Raw genomic sequence first — 20,133 nt, forward strand, 5'->3', positions numbered from 1 at the left:
GTATAAACCTTACTTTAAAGGTAAGTTTATAGCTAAAAGGTAAGGTAAAGGCTTTATTCACGCGGGGTATAAATAGTTCCTTCCCGCTTTAAATCCTCCCTCTTTTCCTTTTTCCCTAGCTTGCATTAACTTTCTTAAGGTAAGCCCTTTTAAGACTCCCTTTGCTTAGCCGCGTGTTCTTTTTCACGTGTTTAAAAGTCTTGCAAGTATTTTGTCCGCTTCTGGCGTAACTTTACCAGAAGTATACCTTTAGGGCGTGTAAATAAATAATTATAAAGGATAAGGGCGCCTGTGCCTAGTATTTACTTGTATTTTCTTATGTCTTTTCTTTATTTTTTCCTTTTAGCGGGGCCTGTATATAACCAGGCAAAGTGTTTTCTTCTTCCGCGGGCTAGACCCGTGAAATTTAAAGGTTTTTTTTTTGCATGTAATTCCTGTAAGAACTTCCTAAAGACTTATAATTACTATAGGCCACTTGCAGGCTCCCATGTATTATCCTTCTCCGCGTACCCCTTTTACTTAACAAGGTATAACTATTTACTGGTCTTGTTTCCCTTGCTATCCTCCGCGGGCTTTCGCTCGCGGATGGCTTTGGGCGTTTATTCCTGCGCCTCCTTGTCTGCGAGGCGCACTGGGAATTGTTCCATAGGGTCTATGCTGTTAAGTTCTTGGTGCTTGCAGAGCATGGAAATATAAAAAATGTTATGTCCATGGAACCCAGCAGGAGTATCTAGCCGGTAAGTATTCTTACTAATATATTTACTTATCCTCCATGGACCATGATACCGCTGACCTAGCTTCCGGCTTGGGCGGACACTATCCCAGTACTTAAAGCTAACCTATATAAACTCGCCAATCTTAAAGGTCTTCGTGATGCGCTTCTTATTATAATACTTTTTCTAATACTTGCAAGCCTGTTTTAGGGCTTGTATAGCCCCCTTGTAAAGCTCCTAAAGCTTTATAGCATGCCTGGCAGTGCCTAGCTTGGCCATGTTAGTAATATCCGGCTAACTATCTAACACAATCACTCTTAAATCCTTCCCAGTTACCATGTAAAAGGGTATTATCTTAATAAAGGCTTGCTCCGTGTTATTATACACAAACTCCGCAAGTGATAAGAAGCTAACCCAGTTATCCTGGTTAAAGTTTACATAACTTTGCAGGTACTGCTTTAAAACACTATTTAAGCGCTTTATCTAGTTATTAGTTTAGGGATGGTACGCGGTGCTTATTACATGCTTAATACTTAGGTAATACATAAGCTTTAACCAAAACCCCTGCGCAAAGACTAACCCATAATTGCTTATAATTACTGCAGGTACACCATGCAGTTTAATTACCTTGTAAATAAGAATCTCTGCAAGTTCTGGTCCCTTAATAGTCTTGTAAACCAGGATAAAATAAGCCATCTTACTTAAGTAATTTATTATTACCAGGATGGCATTATATAGCTGCCGGTCCGGATCCGCGGACCACCTGCTAGCCGGTAAATTAGTAATAAAATCCATGCTAATTTATTCCTAAATACTTTGCAGAACCTGCAGTGGCTGTAACAGCCCTTACTGCTTACCATGCAAGACCCTAGAACCTAAGCATACCGCGCAAGCCTTGTAGTACTAAGACATAAACTATTACATCCACGGCTAGTAAAATTACCGGGCAATAAGCTCCTGTATTTTCTTTTTAGTAAAATATCCCATAAGGGGATTATTATATAGCTTTATAAGTATCTCTAGGCGTAGGAAATGCTGGTCAGGAATATATACCTTCCTATTGCGGAGGAGTAATCCTCCCTAATCTAACCAGCGCACTAGCTTTAATTTACCCTTTTTAAGTATAATAAACTCTTTACCAGGATTTACCAGGGCCCTGTAAACTTCCTGCGCAGTCTAATCCTTTTTTAGTAGCTTAGGCAGCCTCTCCACAAGGTTTATTAAAGGGTTATCACGGTAGGGTTTAACCCTGTGTATAATCTTATAAGCTCTTACTCGCGTGGTATAAAGTACTTTAACTTTTATACTATATACTACTATAATCCTCGCAAGCAGCCGCTTTCCTAAGTATACAGGAACAAGCTAATCCGCGGAGGCCTGCAAGGTTAAGATAAACCCCTTTACAGGGCTATTACACGGATTTAGTCCTCCTATAAAGGCTAAACCAAGCTATTTTTATAGCTTATTTAATACTTAAGTACTGTACTTAAGCTTATCCTCGCGGCGGGCTAAATCTATATAATCTACCCTTTATAAAAAACTATCTGCAGGATTAAGCTTGCCTGCTTTGTAAATCACGCGGAAGTTAAATCCCGCAAGAAACTAAGATTAATAAATTTATATCCGCGATAAGGTCTTAGTTTAAGATTAAAAGCTTTGCAGGGCTTTATAATTTATAATTACTTTAATTTTTATATAATAACCTTCCAGGTAGTGCCGCTATTTATAAAAGCTCTTAATAATAATAAGAAGCTCCTGCTTACTAACCCTGTAATTATGCTTAAATAACTATATTTTCCTGGAGAAGAATATCACAGGCCTTTAATGCCTGCTATTATGCAGCTAGGTTAAAATACCATAGACTGCCTGGCCGGAAGCATTGCTCTCCAGCCTTATGGGCAAGAACTTATTTTAATAAGTTAAGCTTACCATCACGCGGAAGGCCTTTTTAATTATAATAAAGGCCGCGCGAGCTAGTATAATTATAATATTTTCTTAACTCTTTGCTAATTAAGAAGTCCTGTCCGCGGACTTCCTTAACAGGTCTGTAAGTAGAGCTATTAGTTAAGAGTATTTCTTAATAAAACACCTGTACTAGTTTGCAAACCTAATAAAAGCAAGAATCTCGCGGACTATACATGGCTTGGGCCATTCCATGATAATTACTACCCGCGAGGGCTTTATTTTAATGCCCTCCGGGGTAATAATATATCCTAAAAAGTTAATTTTTTTTACTGTAAAGATATACTTACTTTACTTATAAAATAAACTTGCCTCTCGCAAGCGTCCTAGCACTTTACACACATAATAAATATGCTTTTTTTTATCCCGCGAGTATATAATTATATTATTTATGTACATTATAATAAAAATATCCAGGATATCACAAAATACCTAGTTCGCGAATCCCTGGAACACTGCTAGTGTATTTATTAGGCTAAATAGCATAACCTTATACTTGTATAGGTTATACTTTATGCGGAAAGCAGTTTTTTATTTATATTCACAGGTAATATAAATTTAATTAAATATATTATAAAGGTCTAGCTATAAGTATATCTTCCCCATGTTAAGTCTTATAATTATTTTCTTAATAAGGGGAAGAGGGTACTAGTTCTTAATAGTTATCATGTTTAACCTATAATAGTTTACACATATATATACACTGCCGTTTTTCTTAGCAGTGTATAATAACAGAGCGCCTGCAGGGGACTTGGATACCTAAATCCACCCCTTTATAAGTATTATAAAAATATACTCGCGAATTACTAAGGCCTCCCGCGGAGAGTAATTATATAAGGGACTAAATAGTAATTCCTTGCCTTTCTTAATTTTTATTTAAAGATCTACCCCTTTGCGGTAAGGGGGTAACTTATCCGCCTAATAATTTAAAAACATGTCCATAAAATCCTAACACTATTTAGGTAGGTCTTTGCCAGTTAGTACTCTGGCTTGGATCTTGCAGATTTAAAGTACTATTATCTCCTGTAAAGTAAACCCTTAGTTTATCTCCTCCGCGGAGACCAAGCTAATATTTATTAGCTTACAGTCCTTAAACACAAGGGAATATTCTGCCTATCTTGTAATAGGATTATAAAGTACTAACTAGGCTATCCCTAGGATAGGCTGCAAGATATTTAGGCTTATAATAGCTAGCTCGCGGAAGATCTTTTGCATGCTGCTAGTGTTTACCAGCTTTATCTTTATTTTTATAATGCCTTTATTATAAAGTTCTTGCTTGTTTACCGTGGAGGTAAATACCTACCGGGGGAGCATTCTCCACCCAGCCTGCTTGGCAAGCGTGGACGGCACCATGTTTACCATGCTTCCGCTGTTTACAAGCGCTTGGTGTTCTGTACTAACACTGTTAGCCAGGCAAACCCTCGCGGATAAAAATAGTCTTTCCGCGAGTAGCTTTATTCCGGCTGGTAACACCTTAGGCTACTCCACAGGAGTAAATAAGGCCTTAGTCTTTTTTTATAAAGCTGTATAACTTATGCCTCCCGCGGGAAGGTTCCCAGAACCTTTTATCTTTAGGCTTGCTATACTTAATAATACCATGTTTTTTAATTACTTAAAAAACTAGCTATTCTCCGGGCAGTTTTATATAATATAATCTAGTAAGTAACACTTAAAATAAAGGCCTGCCTTATAATTTTTTTAATTACTTAGTATTTACTTATAAAAAGTAACTTATCCCGCGGGGGACCTGCCACCCTTAGTCCTAGACTGCGGGGGCTTCGCGGACCCTGGTCTGGTCCACATGTTTATCCTTTTCTGGTCCTTTAAGAACCCAGAAGGCTTTAAATTTTTATTTTATAAAGACTTAATTATTAGCTAGAGTTTAATCACTAATAAGGTTAAGTCTTACTAGTTCTTTAGCATCTCTAGTTACTCGCGAACCCGCTGTTAGACTTTATATAGCAGGGATTCTAAATAAAAATGCAGCTAGATTAGCTTAGGATTCTTAGCATCCTTACCTATCTTAATAATAACTTTATTAAACTACTTAAGGTAAGTATAAGCATCCTTTTTAGCCTGCGGCTTTGCCTGTAAGGCCTTTATCCAGGTTTCCTGGAGCCTATTACAAGGATCTTTAAGCTATTTCTTAAGAAACTTGTAAAGGCTATTTTATCCTTTCTCCTAGTATTCCCGCGAGCCATTATCCTGCCACAGGATATTAAGCATACTATCTAGGTAAAAAATCATAAAGCCTAATTTCTTCTTCTTATTATATTCATTTAGGACCGTGAGTTATTATATTTAATCACGGAAGGTCCAGTAGTTAGTAAAGTCCCTTGTAAAGTAAATTATATTTTTACTAGGTATTTGTAGTAATTAATTTTATTTTTTTACAGGGGGATTAAGATTAGTCTTAAATATTTTATAAGTATGTTTTTATAATTCCTAAATATTTAACTTTGCAAGTTTTAAGTAAATTTATAGTTATTATTTAAGGGCTTAAGCCCGGTATTTTTTATTAAGGACTGCTAGGTTAATTTATTTAGGGGATTAATCTCTAGTTAGGGAGGTAGACTCCGCGGCTTTATTTTCCGCGGGGTGTAGGCTTGTATATTTAATTCTCTTTATAAGCGAGTAGGCTTGGTCCTTGGTGCTTGTGAAGGGGGTATCTTATTATTTACCCTCGCGGATAGGGGTAAGCCGTGAGAATCTTCTTAGTCTAGTTATTATAAATAGGCTAATTTCGCAGGTTAAGTATTAAAATTATAAAAAGCAGGTTCCCTAATAAATTAAAATTAATATATCTGTGATACTAGTTTAGGAAAAGGAGGAAGTAAAGGTGTTTAATAAGAACCTAGTTTATTATATAAATTAATGCTAAAGATTAGAATTCCCCCTTCGCGGGGATCTGTCTTCAGTACGCGCTTAGTCAGCGCTTGGCGGATGCCTCAGGCATCCACGGATGGTAGGTAGGCGTCACGGTAAGCGTGGCCTTACAGTTTCCTTTATTAAACAGTGAATGTAACAAACAAGCTTTAGAACGTAATGTTACAGCATGCAAATATTAACACCTTTATTAAATATTATTATAAGGTCCTTGGCCTTAGAAGGGGGTTGCGAATAGTGTGAAAGGGTGTGATATACCTAAAAGAATAAGAATAAAAGGGTTTATAAGCCTTTTTCTAGAAACAGGTTCCATTATTAAATTAATGCTAAGAATTAAAACTCTCCCCTTATAAAGAACAGGTATCCTTTATATGTGCTAAGTTAGTATAGGTGCTAACTTAGCCTATCCACGGAAGATCCTCCGCGGATATCTTTAAGTTTTTAATAAAAGGGCTATATATAATATTATAGGCCTTATAATTACCCCCCCCCCCCTTTTATAGCCTTAATTCTTTAAGGCCCTTATCCTTATAACTTATATAACTAGCTTAAATATCCTAAAACACCCTTAAAAAACCCTTGCGGTAGCCTAAAAAAACCCTTTATAAGGGAAAAAATCCTTACTACGCGGTAAAAAAAGGTATACTTTTTAAATATACTACCGCCTTTATAACCCTTTATACACGGCCTTAAGAGCTCTTCCTAATTATATTAAGTTTTTATATGCGCCCTTTTCTAAAGTGCTAGGCCTTGCCCCGCAAGGGTATTTATTTTCTTATATATTAAGATTTTTTGCTAATTATAAATATATTGTCAGGGAACGCGGCCAGCGCGGACTACTATTAGCTAAAAGATCTGCCTTACTAATATAATATAACAGGCTGTTATGTCAGGAACCAGAGCCATAAATTATTTATATTAATTATAATAATATAGTAGTATTAATATATAACTTCTTGGCTATTATATTAATTAAAGTAAAGTAATATAATAAATTTAACTAAATATACTTGTTAAAGTAAAATGCTATAATTAATTTATTTAATATTATATATTTAAAGAACTAACTTTATAGTGTTAAATAATTTTAGTTATTATTTATTATTTTTAGAAACTAAGCTACCCTACCTTTTAATTTTATTTAGTTTTTTATATAAGCTCTTTAACCTTAAGACTTGTACCTTCTACTCTTGCGCACAGAATATCCTTAAATCCCACTAGTTTAAGACGGATCGGCAGGCTTTATCTGACACTTTTAAGGCAAAATACATTAAAAACCAGGTAAATAAACTTTTTAAAATAACTAAATAAGACCCTTATTTTAATAAAATAATAATAAAATAATTAAGCTATAACCCTTATAATATTTACTAATACTACGCCTAAATTATTACTTGGGACCACGGAAACAACACCAAACTATTATAAAATAAGTGCAAACTAATTATATTTAAAAAGGCATGAAGTTATTTAAAAATCAGGTTAATCTTAATTAAGAAAGGGCCAAGTTATCACACCCACAGGTGCTAAGTAATAATAAATAAAAAATTTAAATAAAATAAAACATCGCGTACCTGTTATCCCACTATATAATAATATTATTATTATTAAATTAAAGGTGTATCTAAAGCTAACACCTACTAAAAATTAATAAGGTAAGAGTTAGTCTTTATTTACACAAAGCCTTAAAAATATATACCTATACACCTTTATATTAATTCCATTTAAGCTAGTACTTTGTTTTATACCTGATTATCTACCTCGAGGCTTTGAGAGTCTATGTAAATAGTAAACGAGGCTTCCAGGAGGGGGCACTGGAATCTTGGTCGCAGAAAATGGCATTTTAACATTAACATAATAAGGTATAGTAGACTACCTTGAGCATCTAGTTTACCCCAGGGCAAAGAAAGGATGCCCCAGGCAAGCCTTTACTACCCTGGGCATCCTTTCTTTGCCTTTGCCTTTGCTGCTAAGCGCCCATTATCCCAAAGCGCCTAATGTGACATTTTGGCATTTTGAGGCACAGACTTCCAACAGTCGGTAAAGAGAGTGCCATCCTTGCACATAGACAGGCATCTTCCGCTTAACATGGAGATAAGGCTCTAGACATTACTATTTTGACACTGTCTTTGGATGGAAAGATAGTATAATGTATTCTATTCCTGCTCGGGCGTCGTCATGCTCCATCCTGCAGCTCAGGCATAGAAGGGACAGGAACCTCGACAAGCGCTTCCACAAAAAAGGTACAATCACCTGTAGCACAATTAAAGAATCCTCTGCGCTGCTTTTCCCTGCTGCTTTGCCCCCACCTGCTGGGTTTATCACACAGGCAACGTGGATTCTGGTCGGAGATTCCTTTTCCATCTGCCCAGCTTCGGAATTTTCCGCATTTTCCACATGAATAAAAAGGTCGTCCACTATTTCCGTTTTGATTCCACATTCTGGCATTTTTGAGAATTGTTGGACTTCCACATCTCTTGCATAGGGGACTGGCAAGGCTACTGGATAAGGCTGGTCCTGCCAGATCTGGTAGCAAGATATCGGCCGGAGATCGTAGTGTTGTGAACTGAGGCTCCAGAACGAAAGTTGGTTGGTTTTTGTTGGCCGAAAGAAAACGTTTATGACGTGTTGAGCTGGAACAACTCTCACCATACAAACTTGTTTCGTGAACTACAGTACAATATCGTCAGCATAGAGAAAATTTGACGCTTATAGAGGCATACCAGCTGGACGTTTATTGATTACGGGAAAGGTGGGGAGGACCTTCTCACCCTTCCTCCTACCAAGACAACACTTTATAAGCTCCATAGTAGAATGGCTGGTGGAGCTTATATGTCTGAAAGAAAGATAGAAAAATTGCCAGAAATATAGCACTGAATGTGAACACTTGTGCTTTTAAACATCCTCGCTTTGGTAGCCTCGCCGTCCACATTTATGGTCGTGCAACTTTCGGAGTACCTGCCATGCGCCCCATTCTGCCATGTCGATGCCTGATTTTTTCAGTTCTTACAGATAGGCCAATGATAGGCTGGCTTTTCTTCTGATTGAGCCTCAATTTGCTCACTCCAGTACGGGTTCACATCACGCGGGCGTAATCTTAGAGGTTCAACTAAATATGGCTTATCTTACTGTGCTCCGACCTGAGTCTCATGACTAGCGCTGACCAGCCCCAGTTGATTTCGACTTCTCTCTCTGGCCCCACCCCCCTCCCCCCACCAGGAGCGCAGGGCCCCAGTGGTGTAGAGTGGCTGACCGGCTACGCATTTCACAACATAGCTTCGTCTTTTCGATTACCATTATAGATCAAATGTTTATTGGTGAATTATTGGACATCCAAGTAAGAACTAGGAATCAAGTACACGAGAGTAAATCCGGAAAAGGATATGTAGGGTAAGACAAGGCTATATTTCACGACGGCTCAGACAACACAAACAGCAATTAGACTCTCGGGCGCATTTCAGCCTCTGTGAGCTGTGTAGCATTGCCTTGTTACTTTATAGCTGTGAACCTGCAGGAGATTCAAGATTGGAGGATGCTTTCAAGCTATTTCTTGCTTGCATGGCTGATGCCAGCAGAGCCCTCCACTTGCAAAATCCCATCCTTGTTTGAGGCACTAGGCCAGGTAATTTTCACTAGGTGCAAGAAATATAGTAACACTTGTCTGACTCTAGCGAGGTAGTCCTCATAACGCCGGGATTATATTGCAATGTCGAGAGATTCTTGCAGTCGCGATCTACAGTAACCTAGGTTTTCTCTGCGCCTTACATTCATTTTAAATGACTCATCTGGCTGTGCAATAATCGCGCAATCATTTAGTTTCCCGTGGACCTTGAGATAATCGCACCTTTCTATAGCCTTGGCGTAGGCACACAGAGGTACTATAGACTCACCCCAGCACAGTATTTTGAGGCGGCCATTGAGGATGACCTTAATACGATCTTTATGCACTTAGGGGAGAGCTCCCGATGGATGAAGACGCAATGAGGTCGATCGAACGAGAGGTGGAATTATGAACCAGTAATACGTACCGTTCTCCTTATGACATTAAAGGAACCATGAGCGCTCTGTTAGGTCTAATTTAGTAATATATGGCCTATTTTAAGATATTTTTAAAAACATAAACTATATTATCCTGAGGGCGCCCTCTTAGAGCAGTTTACTAACAGAGAGGCTTTTTTTATATGCTAATCCAGAATATGTAGACTGTCTCGTGTACGGGCTTATAAGTAGATTCTTATAAAAATATATTTATAGTTATACCAACCTAGGTATTAAGTAAACTTAAAAAGCGTGACTTAGAAGTGTTCTCTTAAAACAGTAAGGGTTATAAAAGGTTTCTCTTGTAAGGAAACCCGCCATGTGAGGAGCTTTATAAAAGCAAAAGCTAGATAAACTTGCTAATCTATTTCTTGGTCCTAGTCCGCTAACCATCACGGTAGACTACATACTCAAGAATGTGGAACTCTAGTTTATAACATCGGAAAGAGTATTACGGATTTCTAATCTGGGCATTATTAATGAAACCTTAGCGCCGCAGTGGTTGATGAGAAGCACGCAACATTATCCTGCTGAATTACATGCGATTAAACAAGCCGCGTCGCCCCTCAAGGCAACCATGCAGTCTCTCGGATCGTCCCTTATCCCAGCATTCCCTTGGAGGCTCCAGAGCAGCAACCAGTCTCCTCGCCTAGTATAATGCTTTACTATTTAACGGCAGCGATGCATCTTGCGCCCCTTGAGCCCTCGATGCCCAGTTCCAAAGTCGCCATTCCGCGTGTGTCCCCACTACGTTCGCCTGGAAACGGACGACTGAAACGAGCCTGCATCGAGTGCAGAGAGCAGAAAAAAAATGCAACTATCATCAACCATGTGGTTGTTGTACCGGTCTTGGAGTGGAATGTGTATACGTGGACGGAAAGCGTGAGGCGATACAAAAACGGCTGCAGGAGCTGGAGAAGCAGGCTCAAGCTTACAATCGGCTTCTCATTGAAATCCAGCCGCGTCTCTAAGCTCGCCCAGTTTGGGACGCGCTGTGCAAGTCATCATCCGTGGCGTCCTCGCCCTGCGTTAATCTGAGCTTTCTTGTGTGGAGTAGACTCGTTGCCTGTTGAGACAGTGGCTGCGAGATTACACATGGTGATGATAAACTGGTTCATAAACCTTCATACTGGTACTTAATTCCAAGGTATTGTAGAGTCGCAATTTCCAGGTGCCACTGTTTCCGAGAACCGTGGCCATTCTGCGGGGTCACCTGTCTGTGACACGAATCCTAGCGCCCCCAGCCATCCATGATTTTGTATCATGGATTTCGGTAGAATTTGAACAGCAGACCTTGGACCCCACACCTCGTATAGAAATAATCCCTGCCAGATTACGCCTTGCGGATTAGCAACAAAGCTGGATCGCAATCCATGGATAAAGATCTTTGCCCGAACCTTATCTAAGGCCTGCCGTCGAACAACCTAGATCACTAGATATTTTTTTCGGGTTTGAGATAATGAGACTGAGGACACTGGTTTCTAGGCCATATTCCGAGCACTTCGTTTTGGCCTCCCTTTGACACCACAGTTTGTTTCCCAATCTGCCTGTCTTCCAGAATGGACCGCCAAATTAGACATAGGCTTGTGGTCTGAACACCTACAAGGTCAGAGGGGGCAGAGCAAAGGCCTAAGGTGGTAGGTCCAGACGCTGATAACCCGGGCGGTAAGATGGAGTGCATACGCCCTGTGAGGTAACACCTAGCAGGCTAGACTCTGCGCTCCCGACCAGGTCGGTCGTCAGACCGCGGTCCTACGACCACTACAGACGGAGAACCGCCAACTGGCGTCTATCCGTGCCTTCCAGCGCACCCACCGCCTTCATCTTATGGGTGCGCCACGCATTTTTCGTAGTCACGTATTTCTTATAGTTTTTTAAATTTTAAAGTCTTTTAACCCATATAGCCGCATAATAAATTTAATTTTTTATAAAAATTATAAAACCTAATTAAGTAAAGCTGTTGCAATAACCCTATTTAAAGAAAAACTAAATATTACAGAAATTGCGTAAGAATTTGTGGTGTCTAGTATAATAATATAAAGCTAGATTAAAAAAGTAAAAATATTAATAATTTTTATTATAATAAATATACCCTATAGCTATATTAGGAAAAGGCCTTAGTTAGTTAAATTATAAAAATATAAGCTTAAAACCTCCCGCCCACTGTTTCTATTATAAAGGCGTGGGTAAACTTATAATAAGATTTTTAAATAATAATAGCCCTGTAATAAAATTAATAATAATACTTTTTTAAGGTTCTATAAAAATATTTAGTATTTGTATTTTCCTATATAGCTAGTGTTAAAATAGCTTATTTTAATTATATTTATTATATTTTATAATATAGTCTTAAACCTATTAATATATTTATAAAAAGAAGTATACTTATTAAACTTTTTTATTATCTTATTAATTTCTTAGTATCTTTTAAATAATAAGTTATGGTATAACTTAATTACTTTTTAAATTATACTTTAAAATATTATAATTAATTTATTTTATAAAAGTATCCTATTACTATTTTTTAAAGTAAGATTTTTTAATTTTATTCTTAAATTTATTTATTATGTTATTACTTTTTTTAAAGTTATATCATAAACATATAATTATTAATTATATATATAACCGCTAGCTTAATATCCTGGTTAAATTTAAAAATATGCTTATTTTTATAAAAAAAATATTTATCTTAGGATTCTTAATTCTAATCATGTAGTTAGGTCTTTAACTTAGCATATTTATAATAACATTCTTTTTTTTATTAATATACATAATTTAAAAGTTATATTATAATAGCTGTTAAGACTATTTAATTTATTATTTATTAAGTTTTTTAATTATTATAAAGTATATTAAGTTCTTATAATTAGTTTAAATAATAACTTTATACTTTGCCCCTTAAAGATAGTGTTTTTATTTTTTAAATTTTTTATGATTACTAATGCTTCCTAATTATAAGTATTATATCTTTATTTAGTATTTATTATTTATTATAAAAATATAACTAGTTATAATTTTTTATTTTTATTTATTTATTTTAGGACTATTCCTATGGCTTTTTTAAACATATTTATTTTTATATAATATTATAGCTCTGGGTTATAAAATTATAATATAAGTACTTTTTAACTTTTTTAATAAATTATATTACTTTTTTTACTTATATCCTTATATAAAGGGTTTATTATCTTGTAATAGTTTAGTAAGTGGTTATATATTATATATATAGATAACCAAGTATTCTTATATATACTTTAAAGATTTTTTCTTTATTAATATTAAGTAATTTAGGATTTTTTTTTATTTTTTAGTGTATATTTTATACCCAGGTATTTGATTTTATTTATATTAAATATATACTTTTTAATACTTACTATAAGTCCTGCTTTTATTAATATTCTCATAACTTTTTTTTATATAGGTGTTATTGTCAGGGAACGCGGCCAGCGCGGACTGATGTCAGCCAATAAATTTGTTACAATGATACGGTGTGACTGGTTATCACGTCAGGAACCGGAGCCATTAATTATCCATATTAATTATAGTAATACAGCAGTATTAATATAATAACTTTTTAGCTGTTATATTAGTTAAAGTAAAGTAATATAATAAATTTAACCAGATATACTTGTTAAAGCAGAACACTATAATTAATTTAATAAATATTATATATTTAAAGGACTGTTTTTATAGTGTTAAATAGTTTTAGTTACTATTTATTATTTTTAGAAACTAAGCTACCTTACCTTTTAGTTTTTATTTAGTTTTTTATATAAGCTCTTTAACTTTAAGACTTGTACCTTCTACTCTTGCGCACAGAATATCCTTAAATCCCACTGGTTTAAGACAGATTGGCAGGCTTTATCTAACAGTTATATTCTTTCTTAGTTTTTAAGTAAATTATTATATTATTAAATATGAATAATAATAATTTTATTTATAAAATTTTTTAATATATAAATTATATACTTAATAAATTTAGCTAGTAGTTACTTTAATCCTATAAATATAATTACTTATTTATATAATCTTATATTTATAGAAAATACTATTTTATAAATATTCTTAGCATGTATTTATAAGTTATAATAACCCTATTAAATATTAAAAATTATTAAGATCATGGCTTCTTATAAAAAATCTTTTTCCATCTTATATAAGGTACTTAGTTAATATTATAAATTATTATTTTATTTAAAACGTAATAATTAATGACTAATTATTTATTCTTTACCCATATATATTTTTTTATTTTTTGGCACTATTATAGGCCTTAAGAATATATATAATTTTAACTTATAAATATATCCTGCCTTTTTAAATTTATAAATAAACTTTATTTTTACTTATAACTTTGCTAGTAATTTTTAGTATTATTATACCTGCGGTAACTTTTCTTTATATATTAAAGGTATTAGAGCTTTAAAATAGCTATTATATTATAATAATGAATAATTAGGTTTTATAAATAATTTAATATATTTATAAGTATTTTTTGAGGTTTTTTAAGTACTTTAATAAGTTTTTTTTACATTTTTTTTCTTAACTTTGGTTATATAGCCTTTTATTATATTTTATATTTTATATTTTATTTTTCCTGCTTTTCTGGAGCTTTCCCTAATGCTTTTTTAATAACCTAAATTTATATTATATATTAATGTTTTTTTATTTTTAATTAAGTGATATTAATTAGCACTTTTCTAGTTATTTAGTCAATACTTAGTTTTTATTAAGTAAGCTATATTATTTTAATAGTTATATTATAAAATCCTTAAGGCATGGTTAGTATAACTTTAAATATAATATTTCTAATATATTTAATACTTTTTATTAGTATGGTGTTAGTTACAAGCTTAGGTTTTTAATATATAGATTTTTTAATATTTTCCTATAGGCTTAATTACTAATTAATATATATTAATAAACTTTTTATTAATAAACTACTCAAAATACCTTAAGTTTAATAATATTTTTACATGTTTTTTATTTAATTATACTATAATAATAACTACTATATTATTTTTAATCATAAAAAGTATTACTTTTTTTAATATTAATAATAATATTATTATATATTAACTTATCTTATTAACTAGAACTGGCCTGTTTTCTTATAGTGGAATATATAATTTATAACTTTATAATTTTAATAATAAAGTTTTATATAATTTAGGTATTTTAATTTTATTTCTGCATAGTTATAATTATTATTACCTAAAAGGTAATTCTTATTTAGTTATATAATAATCTTTAGTACTTACAGTTTTTAATAATATAATTTCTTATTTTTCAGTGTTATAAATACTTATTATTATAATATTTTATTTAGTTTATATCTTGGTATGCCTTCTTGCTTAACTTGGGATAATATTTATAAAAACAATTTTTTATTTATTTAATACTTACTTATATTCTTCCGCGAATTTTATGTTAACATGCCCATAAACAGGGCATTTTAAGAATATCTAGTCTTTATATTTATTATATTTTAATATATAATCCTGCTATATTTGATTAAATTCTTCCTAGTAAACTGCTCATGCTAGTTTATAGTTATAAGTTTATCTTTTTTAGTATTACTACTAAACAAGGTTTATGTTTATATTTCTTAAGTTTTATCATAGCTTATAACTATTTTATTACTAGTTTAAATTATTAAAGGTATATAAAACTCTTATTTTAAATTTAAAAGGTCCTTGGTATTTACTTATAAGTAATTTTTTTCTATTTCCTAAAAGGCTTATTTTTAGGTAACTTATATTTACTTAATATTATACTTAGCCTTTTTTTTAAAACATGTGTAATGTCTTACTTGTTTTTTAACTTAATATTAGTAATGTTAACTTTTTTATTTTCATTTTTAAGTTCTTGCGTGTTATTATTAATGCTTTTAATTATTTATTTATTAAACGTTTTAAAATTTTTTATATCCTGCTAGATCTTTATTTATACTTAGCTAATCTTTTTAATTAATTTATTTATAAATTACACTAATTCCTCCTATTATTTAATAATATTCTTAAGGATTTCCTCCTTTATAATATCCAGGAAATCGGGTTTGGTTGTTATATAGGTAATGTATATTTATAAATTATAAGTGGCTAGTTTATAAATTTAATGCTTTATTTAATAGTATTCTTTTAATATACCTAGTGTTTTTTTATCTAAAGTATTTTCCTTAAAATTATTTTCTTTTCTTGCTGTTTTTATTCTCTAATGGTAATAACAGTATTTATTTTTATTTTTATATTCTTATTTTATTATTTTTCATATTAACACTTGTCCTGCCATGTCTTTATTTGTGATGCCGCTTTGATAAGCTTATTAAGAGTATTTAATAAATTATTAAGCATGGCTAACTAGTCCTTAGTCTTACTTTTAAGTCCCTTACAATATTCTAATATATGAGCTAACTTATTCCAGGTCAAGTTTAAAGTTATTTAATAAATTTTTATAATATATTTATCAATAGGTTATTTACCTTAGTATAATATATTTATTTTACCTTGGGCGGTTTATTTAGGGTTTAGATTACTAAATACCTTAAAAATTTAGGCTTTAAACTTTTCATAGTTCCTAAAGATTTTCTTAGTTATTAACTTTTTGTTTTTCGCAGCATGCTTTTAAAAGTCGCGCATATATACAACTTAAATTAATTAAATACAGGGCCCTTAAGATACATGCCTGTAAATATAACTTTATTATATTTATTAAATTGAATAACTTTATAGGGATAATTTCTTACCTTTAAATAATAGTACTTAATTAACTTTAATTTTTTAAAGCTTTTTAACGCGTTAAGCTTATTAATTAATATAGTAATTACTTTTTTATATACTTTAACTTTTAAGTTAGGGTAAAACAGGTTATAATAACTTACTATGCCTAAAAAGTTTAAGTACTTATAATTATAGTAAATATTATAAAAATTTCTATACTTAGGGCTTATTATTATTAAATAAAACCTGCTAATTTATTTTAAACTAGTGGGATTTAAGGATATTTTATATATAAAAGTAAAAGGTACAAGTCTTAAGGTTAAAAAGTTTATATAAAAAATTATATAAAAACTAAAAAGTAGGATAGGTTAGTTTTTAGAAAATATTAATAATAACTAAAACTATTTAATGTTATAGAAATAGTTTTTTTAAATATATGATTTTTATTAAATTATTTATTTAATATTTTAAACTAGTAATATAATATTTTAGGTTAATAATTTAATAATATTATATTATTAATATAATTATAATTTCTTTTTAAACTAATATTATACCTTTAATATAATTAAAGCGGGTTATCCTGTGACTCTGGTTTTTAACATAATAACCAGTCACACTGTATTGTTATAACAAATCTATTAGCTGACATCAGTCCGCGCTGGCCGCGTTCCCTGACAAAATTATTAGGTAAGAAATAATAATATTTTACTTATTATATAACTACTAAACTAGCTTGTTAGGTGTTATTATTTATTTAAAAGCAGGTAATTAAAAAAGCATGTTTTTATTACTTTTAAAAAGCTTACAAGCTTCTTTAAATAGCTAGTATTATAGTCTCCTAATACTCCTAAAGCTAATTAAATTAAACTAGATTTACTTAATTGATATTTTTAATATATTAACTTTTTTATAGTAACTTTATATTTCCATCCTAATATAAAATATCAATATATTTTTACTTGTTTTAATAAAGAAAGGCCTTAATTTAGTAAAAGGGGGGTTTAAGGACTATAGGCATGTTAGGCCTAAAAATAAAATTAGTAACTTATTAAGTAGTTTATTATATAAATTATTAATATTACTAAATCAAACATGTTAAAAAACCTTCAAACTGCTTTAAAATAAATTAAATTTAATAAAAATAGGGATATTATACCACTTTTATAAACTTAGGAATTATTATGTCGGGTTTGGCGTGTTTTGCTATGAAGGCGGTAACGGTCCTCGCTTATTTTTGAAATCGGCTGATCGCCCCCGATAAATAGGTATCTTAGGTATCCTACCATACCATAGTGGCTGAGTAGAACAAGTGTAAATCTACGGAGTACATATCGACCCTCTCCTCATCCTCCACCCAAAAACAGCCCTTACCGGGTCCTGGTACTCATAAACCCACACCAAGGCCGACTAATCCCATCCTTCGGTATGACTCAGGGGCCAGTTGAGTGCGGTGGAACCTGTCGTACCTGTCCTGGGCTGTAGTGAGCCCTACTACCTACAGCGCCTACATCTACCTAGGGTAGTCTGCATAGGAAGCCTCTGCCTGTACTCAAAGTGAGCCTCGTCGTTCTTAACTTATGTGCGGCTGCTTAGTACTAGTAGTGGCCGGCTGGGGCGACTGACCTAGGGTTTCCTGCCCTAGGCCCAAGGTTAGGCACCCTAGGTACGGTAGGTACGCTTACGTCGCTGCCTTGTCGCTCCAACTTTTCCTTTTTTTCTTGCCGAAAAAATGAGTAGTTGGTTATAGCGAGCCATATGACATGCAGATCGTATATCGTAGATGCTACTAGACATGTCGCATCTTAAAACGTACACAATTTAGACTCGTCGCTCGTCACCCAACCCGCGGCCGGAGGAAACAGGGCATTACCTAGACCAATGCATACGGATGAAACTATGGTGTACCCTTAGTCCGAGAGCGAAGGATATGCTGTATCATGGGCTCTATAAGATATGAATGATATAGAACAGTAGTCGGCGCTGTGACCTCCCGTGTGAACGAAGAGAGACGGAACAAACAGTGGGTACCGACTACCTAGGTACCATAAACTACAGGTATCTAGGGCTAGGCGCGCGATCGCCTGGTTCCGGGTGGGAGGAAGACAGAGAACTAATGTCTAGCGCCGATATAAATTCATATCCGATCCTCGACCGTCCTCCTCGGCCCAACCATTGAGCTCGCATCCGCACTCTCCTCCGTCCGCACAATCACCTCCGTCGTCTGTAAAATCCCGCCTGCATGATTCCTTAGGGCACTATCCCGCGCGCTCTTCCTCTCTCCATGCCCTTCCCTCCGCTTCCCGCTCACGCTAACGGCACCCGCAAGATTCTCCTCACTCCCTACCCCACTACTACCGTTATCAGACCCAGCAATCGACAGCGACGGATGAGCGGCGTGAATCTGCACGCGGTATTTATCCTCTTCCAGCTCCACATCCCCGTCTCCATGCTTACTGCGCCCGAGAGAACTAAGGGCGTAGACTTGTCTCTGTCCTGTATTCATGCGCGATCGTCCGTATCCATAACTGTTTCCGAATCTGGTCTCGTAATTGTGGGTGCGGGAGTTCCGTCCGCGCGTGCTCCCGATTATGCTTTTGACCAGGGGTTTGATTGTGGGGAAGGAGGCGGCGATTATGCCGGTTGCGAGTTCGACGCTAGCCGTTAGGCATATTTATTAGCTTGTTGAATATGAGAGAAGGAGACTGGACAGGGGCGTACTAGTTCCAGATATGGTATGTGTATTCTCTGTCCTCATGAAAAAATTGAATTAGAGGAATGTTGATGAGTATAGTAGGGGAGGGTGACATACCGGTACACCTCTTTCTCATCGAAGTAGCGAGTTTGGAAGACGGTTTTGACGATTCCGGCTGTGCATGCACTTTAAGTCATCGTCAGTTGTTGCGGATCCTATTATCTATCCTGTGAGAGCAAAGGGATAGATGGCTGGAGGTACGCACAAGTATCCCAAGCCCAGCACACCCATAAGCGAGACCTTAGTCCGCCTATTCACCTGGACATTGTAAAACATAAAGACGGGGAGCGTGGCGTAGAGAATGTCAGTAATGATGTTGATAGCTGTCCGTCATCGAATCTGTCAGCACCACCATACCCTACTCTATCCACCAAAGCCAAAGTGGAGACGGGAAGAACATACAAGAATTAAACTTCGCAATCCCAAGGAACACAGTCAGCGAAAAACACCTCGTCGACTTCCTCGCCCTAAGCTCAAAGTCCCACGCCGCGCGCACAGGCACACACTGGAAGATCAGGGTCCCCAGCGACGCAATGGTAAAGCAAACTAGGAGGACGACAGAGCCCACAATAAACCACCGCAACCACTTCCTCTGCGCCGCGAAGCGCAGCAGGAACAGGCCGACGGAGACCTTGACCAGGCTGATTCCCAACACCACAATCAGCGAGCGCCACCACATCCATTGCGCGAGGTCGCCGCGGTAACCCTGGGCTTCTATGGCTGCCGTGAACTGGCCCATGCCGATTTTGCTTTCGCCGACCAGGCAGACCATGAAGCCGATGCAGCAGAGCTATAAGGGGCAGTAAGAAGGGGGTCCACATTGGTGACCTGGAAAGATTGGGCTAGGGTGCAGGACACTTACCCCACAGACGATCATGATGCTGTCCTCCGCGTAGAAGCGGTGGAGCATGAAGATCCGTACATAGCATCGTAGCAATACCACCACGAGAGAGAGGCCTGTCAATACGCCGGCGATTGTCAAGATCTTAGGGGCTTTTGTTGAGTAGTCGATACCCCTCTCCAAAGGTGTATCTGGACTATGGGTTAACTGTGATGCCAT

At 34.8% G+C, this 20,133-nt stretch overlaps 3 protein-coding genes across 3 annotated transcripts; 1 reads left to right on the top strand and 2 right to left on the bottom strand.

Moving 5' to 3' along the window:
- Window positions 1–7,663: 7,663 nt before the first annotated feature.
- Window positions 7,664–8,440, bottom strand: BDW74DRAFT_143360 (uncharacterized protein). Its single transcript, XM_073722861.1, has 2 exons — window positions 8,285–8,440; window positions 7,664–8,231 (listed from the first exon to the last, which is right to left on the bottom strand). The coding sequence occupies exons 1-2, from the start codon at window positions 8,367–8,369 to the stop codon at window positions 7,738–7,740; spliced, it is 579 nt and encodes a 192-aa protein (XP_073588322.1). The 5' UTR covers window positions 8,370–8,440; the 3' UTR covers window positions 7,664–7,737.
- A 1,717-nt stretch (window positions 8,441–10,157) lies between these two features.
- BDW74DRAFT_143362 (uncharacterized protein) lies at window positions 10,158–10,694 on the top strand. Its single transcript, XM_073722862.1, has one exon. The coding sequence runs from the start codon at window positions 10,257–10,259 to the stop codon at window positions 10,635–10,637; it is 381 nt and encodes a 126-aa protein (XP_073588323.1). The 5' UTR covers window positions 10,158–10,256; the 3' UTR covers window positions 10,638–10,694.
- Window positions 10,695–18,455: 7,761 nt separating this feature from the next.
- BDW74DRAFT_173092 (uncharacterized protein) lies at window positions 18,456–20,133 on the bottom strand (the record flags this gene model as incomplete). Its single annotated transcript, XM_073727719.1, has 6 exons — window positions 18,456–18,975; window positions 19,040–19,066; window positions 19,131–19,199; window positions 19,279–19,396; window positions 19,476–19,863; window positions 19,936–20,133. 6 exons carry the CDS (start codon window positions 20,131–20,133, stop codon window positions 18,456–18,458), a joined length of 1,320 nt encoding a protein of 439 aa, XP_073588324.1.

The sequence above is a fragment of the Aspergillus multicolor genome (assembly GCF_047715735.1).
Source record: "Aspergillus multicolor strain CBS 133.54 unplaced genomic scaffold BDW74scaffold_2, whole genome shotgun sequence".
NCBI lineage: Eukaryota > Fungi > Ascomycota > Eurotiomycetes > Eurotiales > Aspergillaceae > Aspergillus > Aspergillus multicolor.

Coding starts and splice junctions, on each gene's coding strand:
- BDW74DRAFT_143360 (XM_073722861.1), bottom strand. CDS start 8,369: ATGGAGCTTATAAAGTGTTGTCTTGGTAGGAGGAAGGGTGAGAAGGTC. Junction 8,232..8,284: donor AATCAATAAACGTCCAGCTG/GTATGCCTCTAT, acceptor ATTGTACTGTAG/TTCACGAAACAAGTTTGTAT.
- BDW74DRAFT_143362 (XM_073722862.1), top strand. CDS start 10,257: ATGCTTTACTATTTAACGGCAGCGATGCATCTTGCGCCCCTTGAGCCC.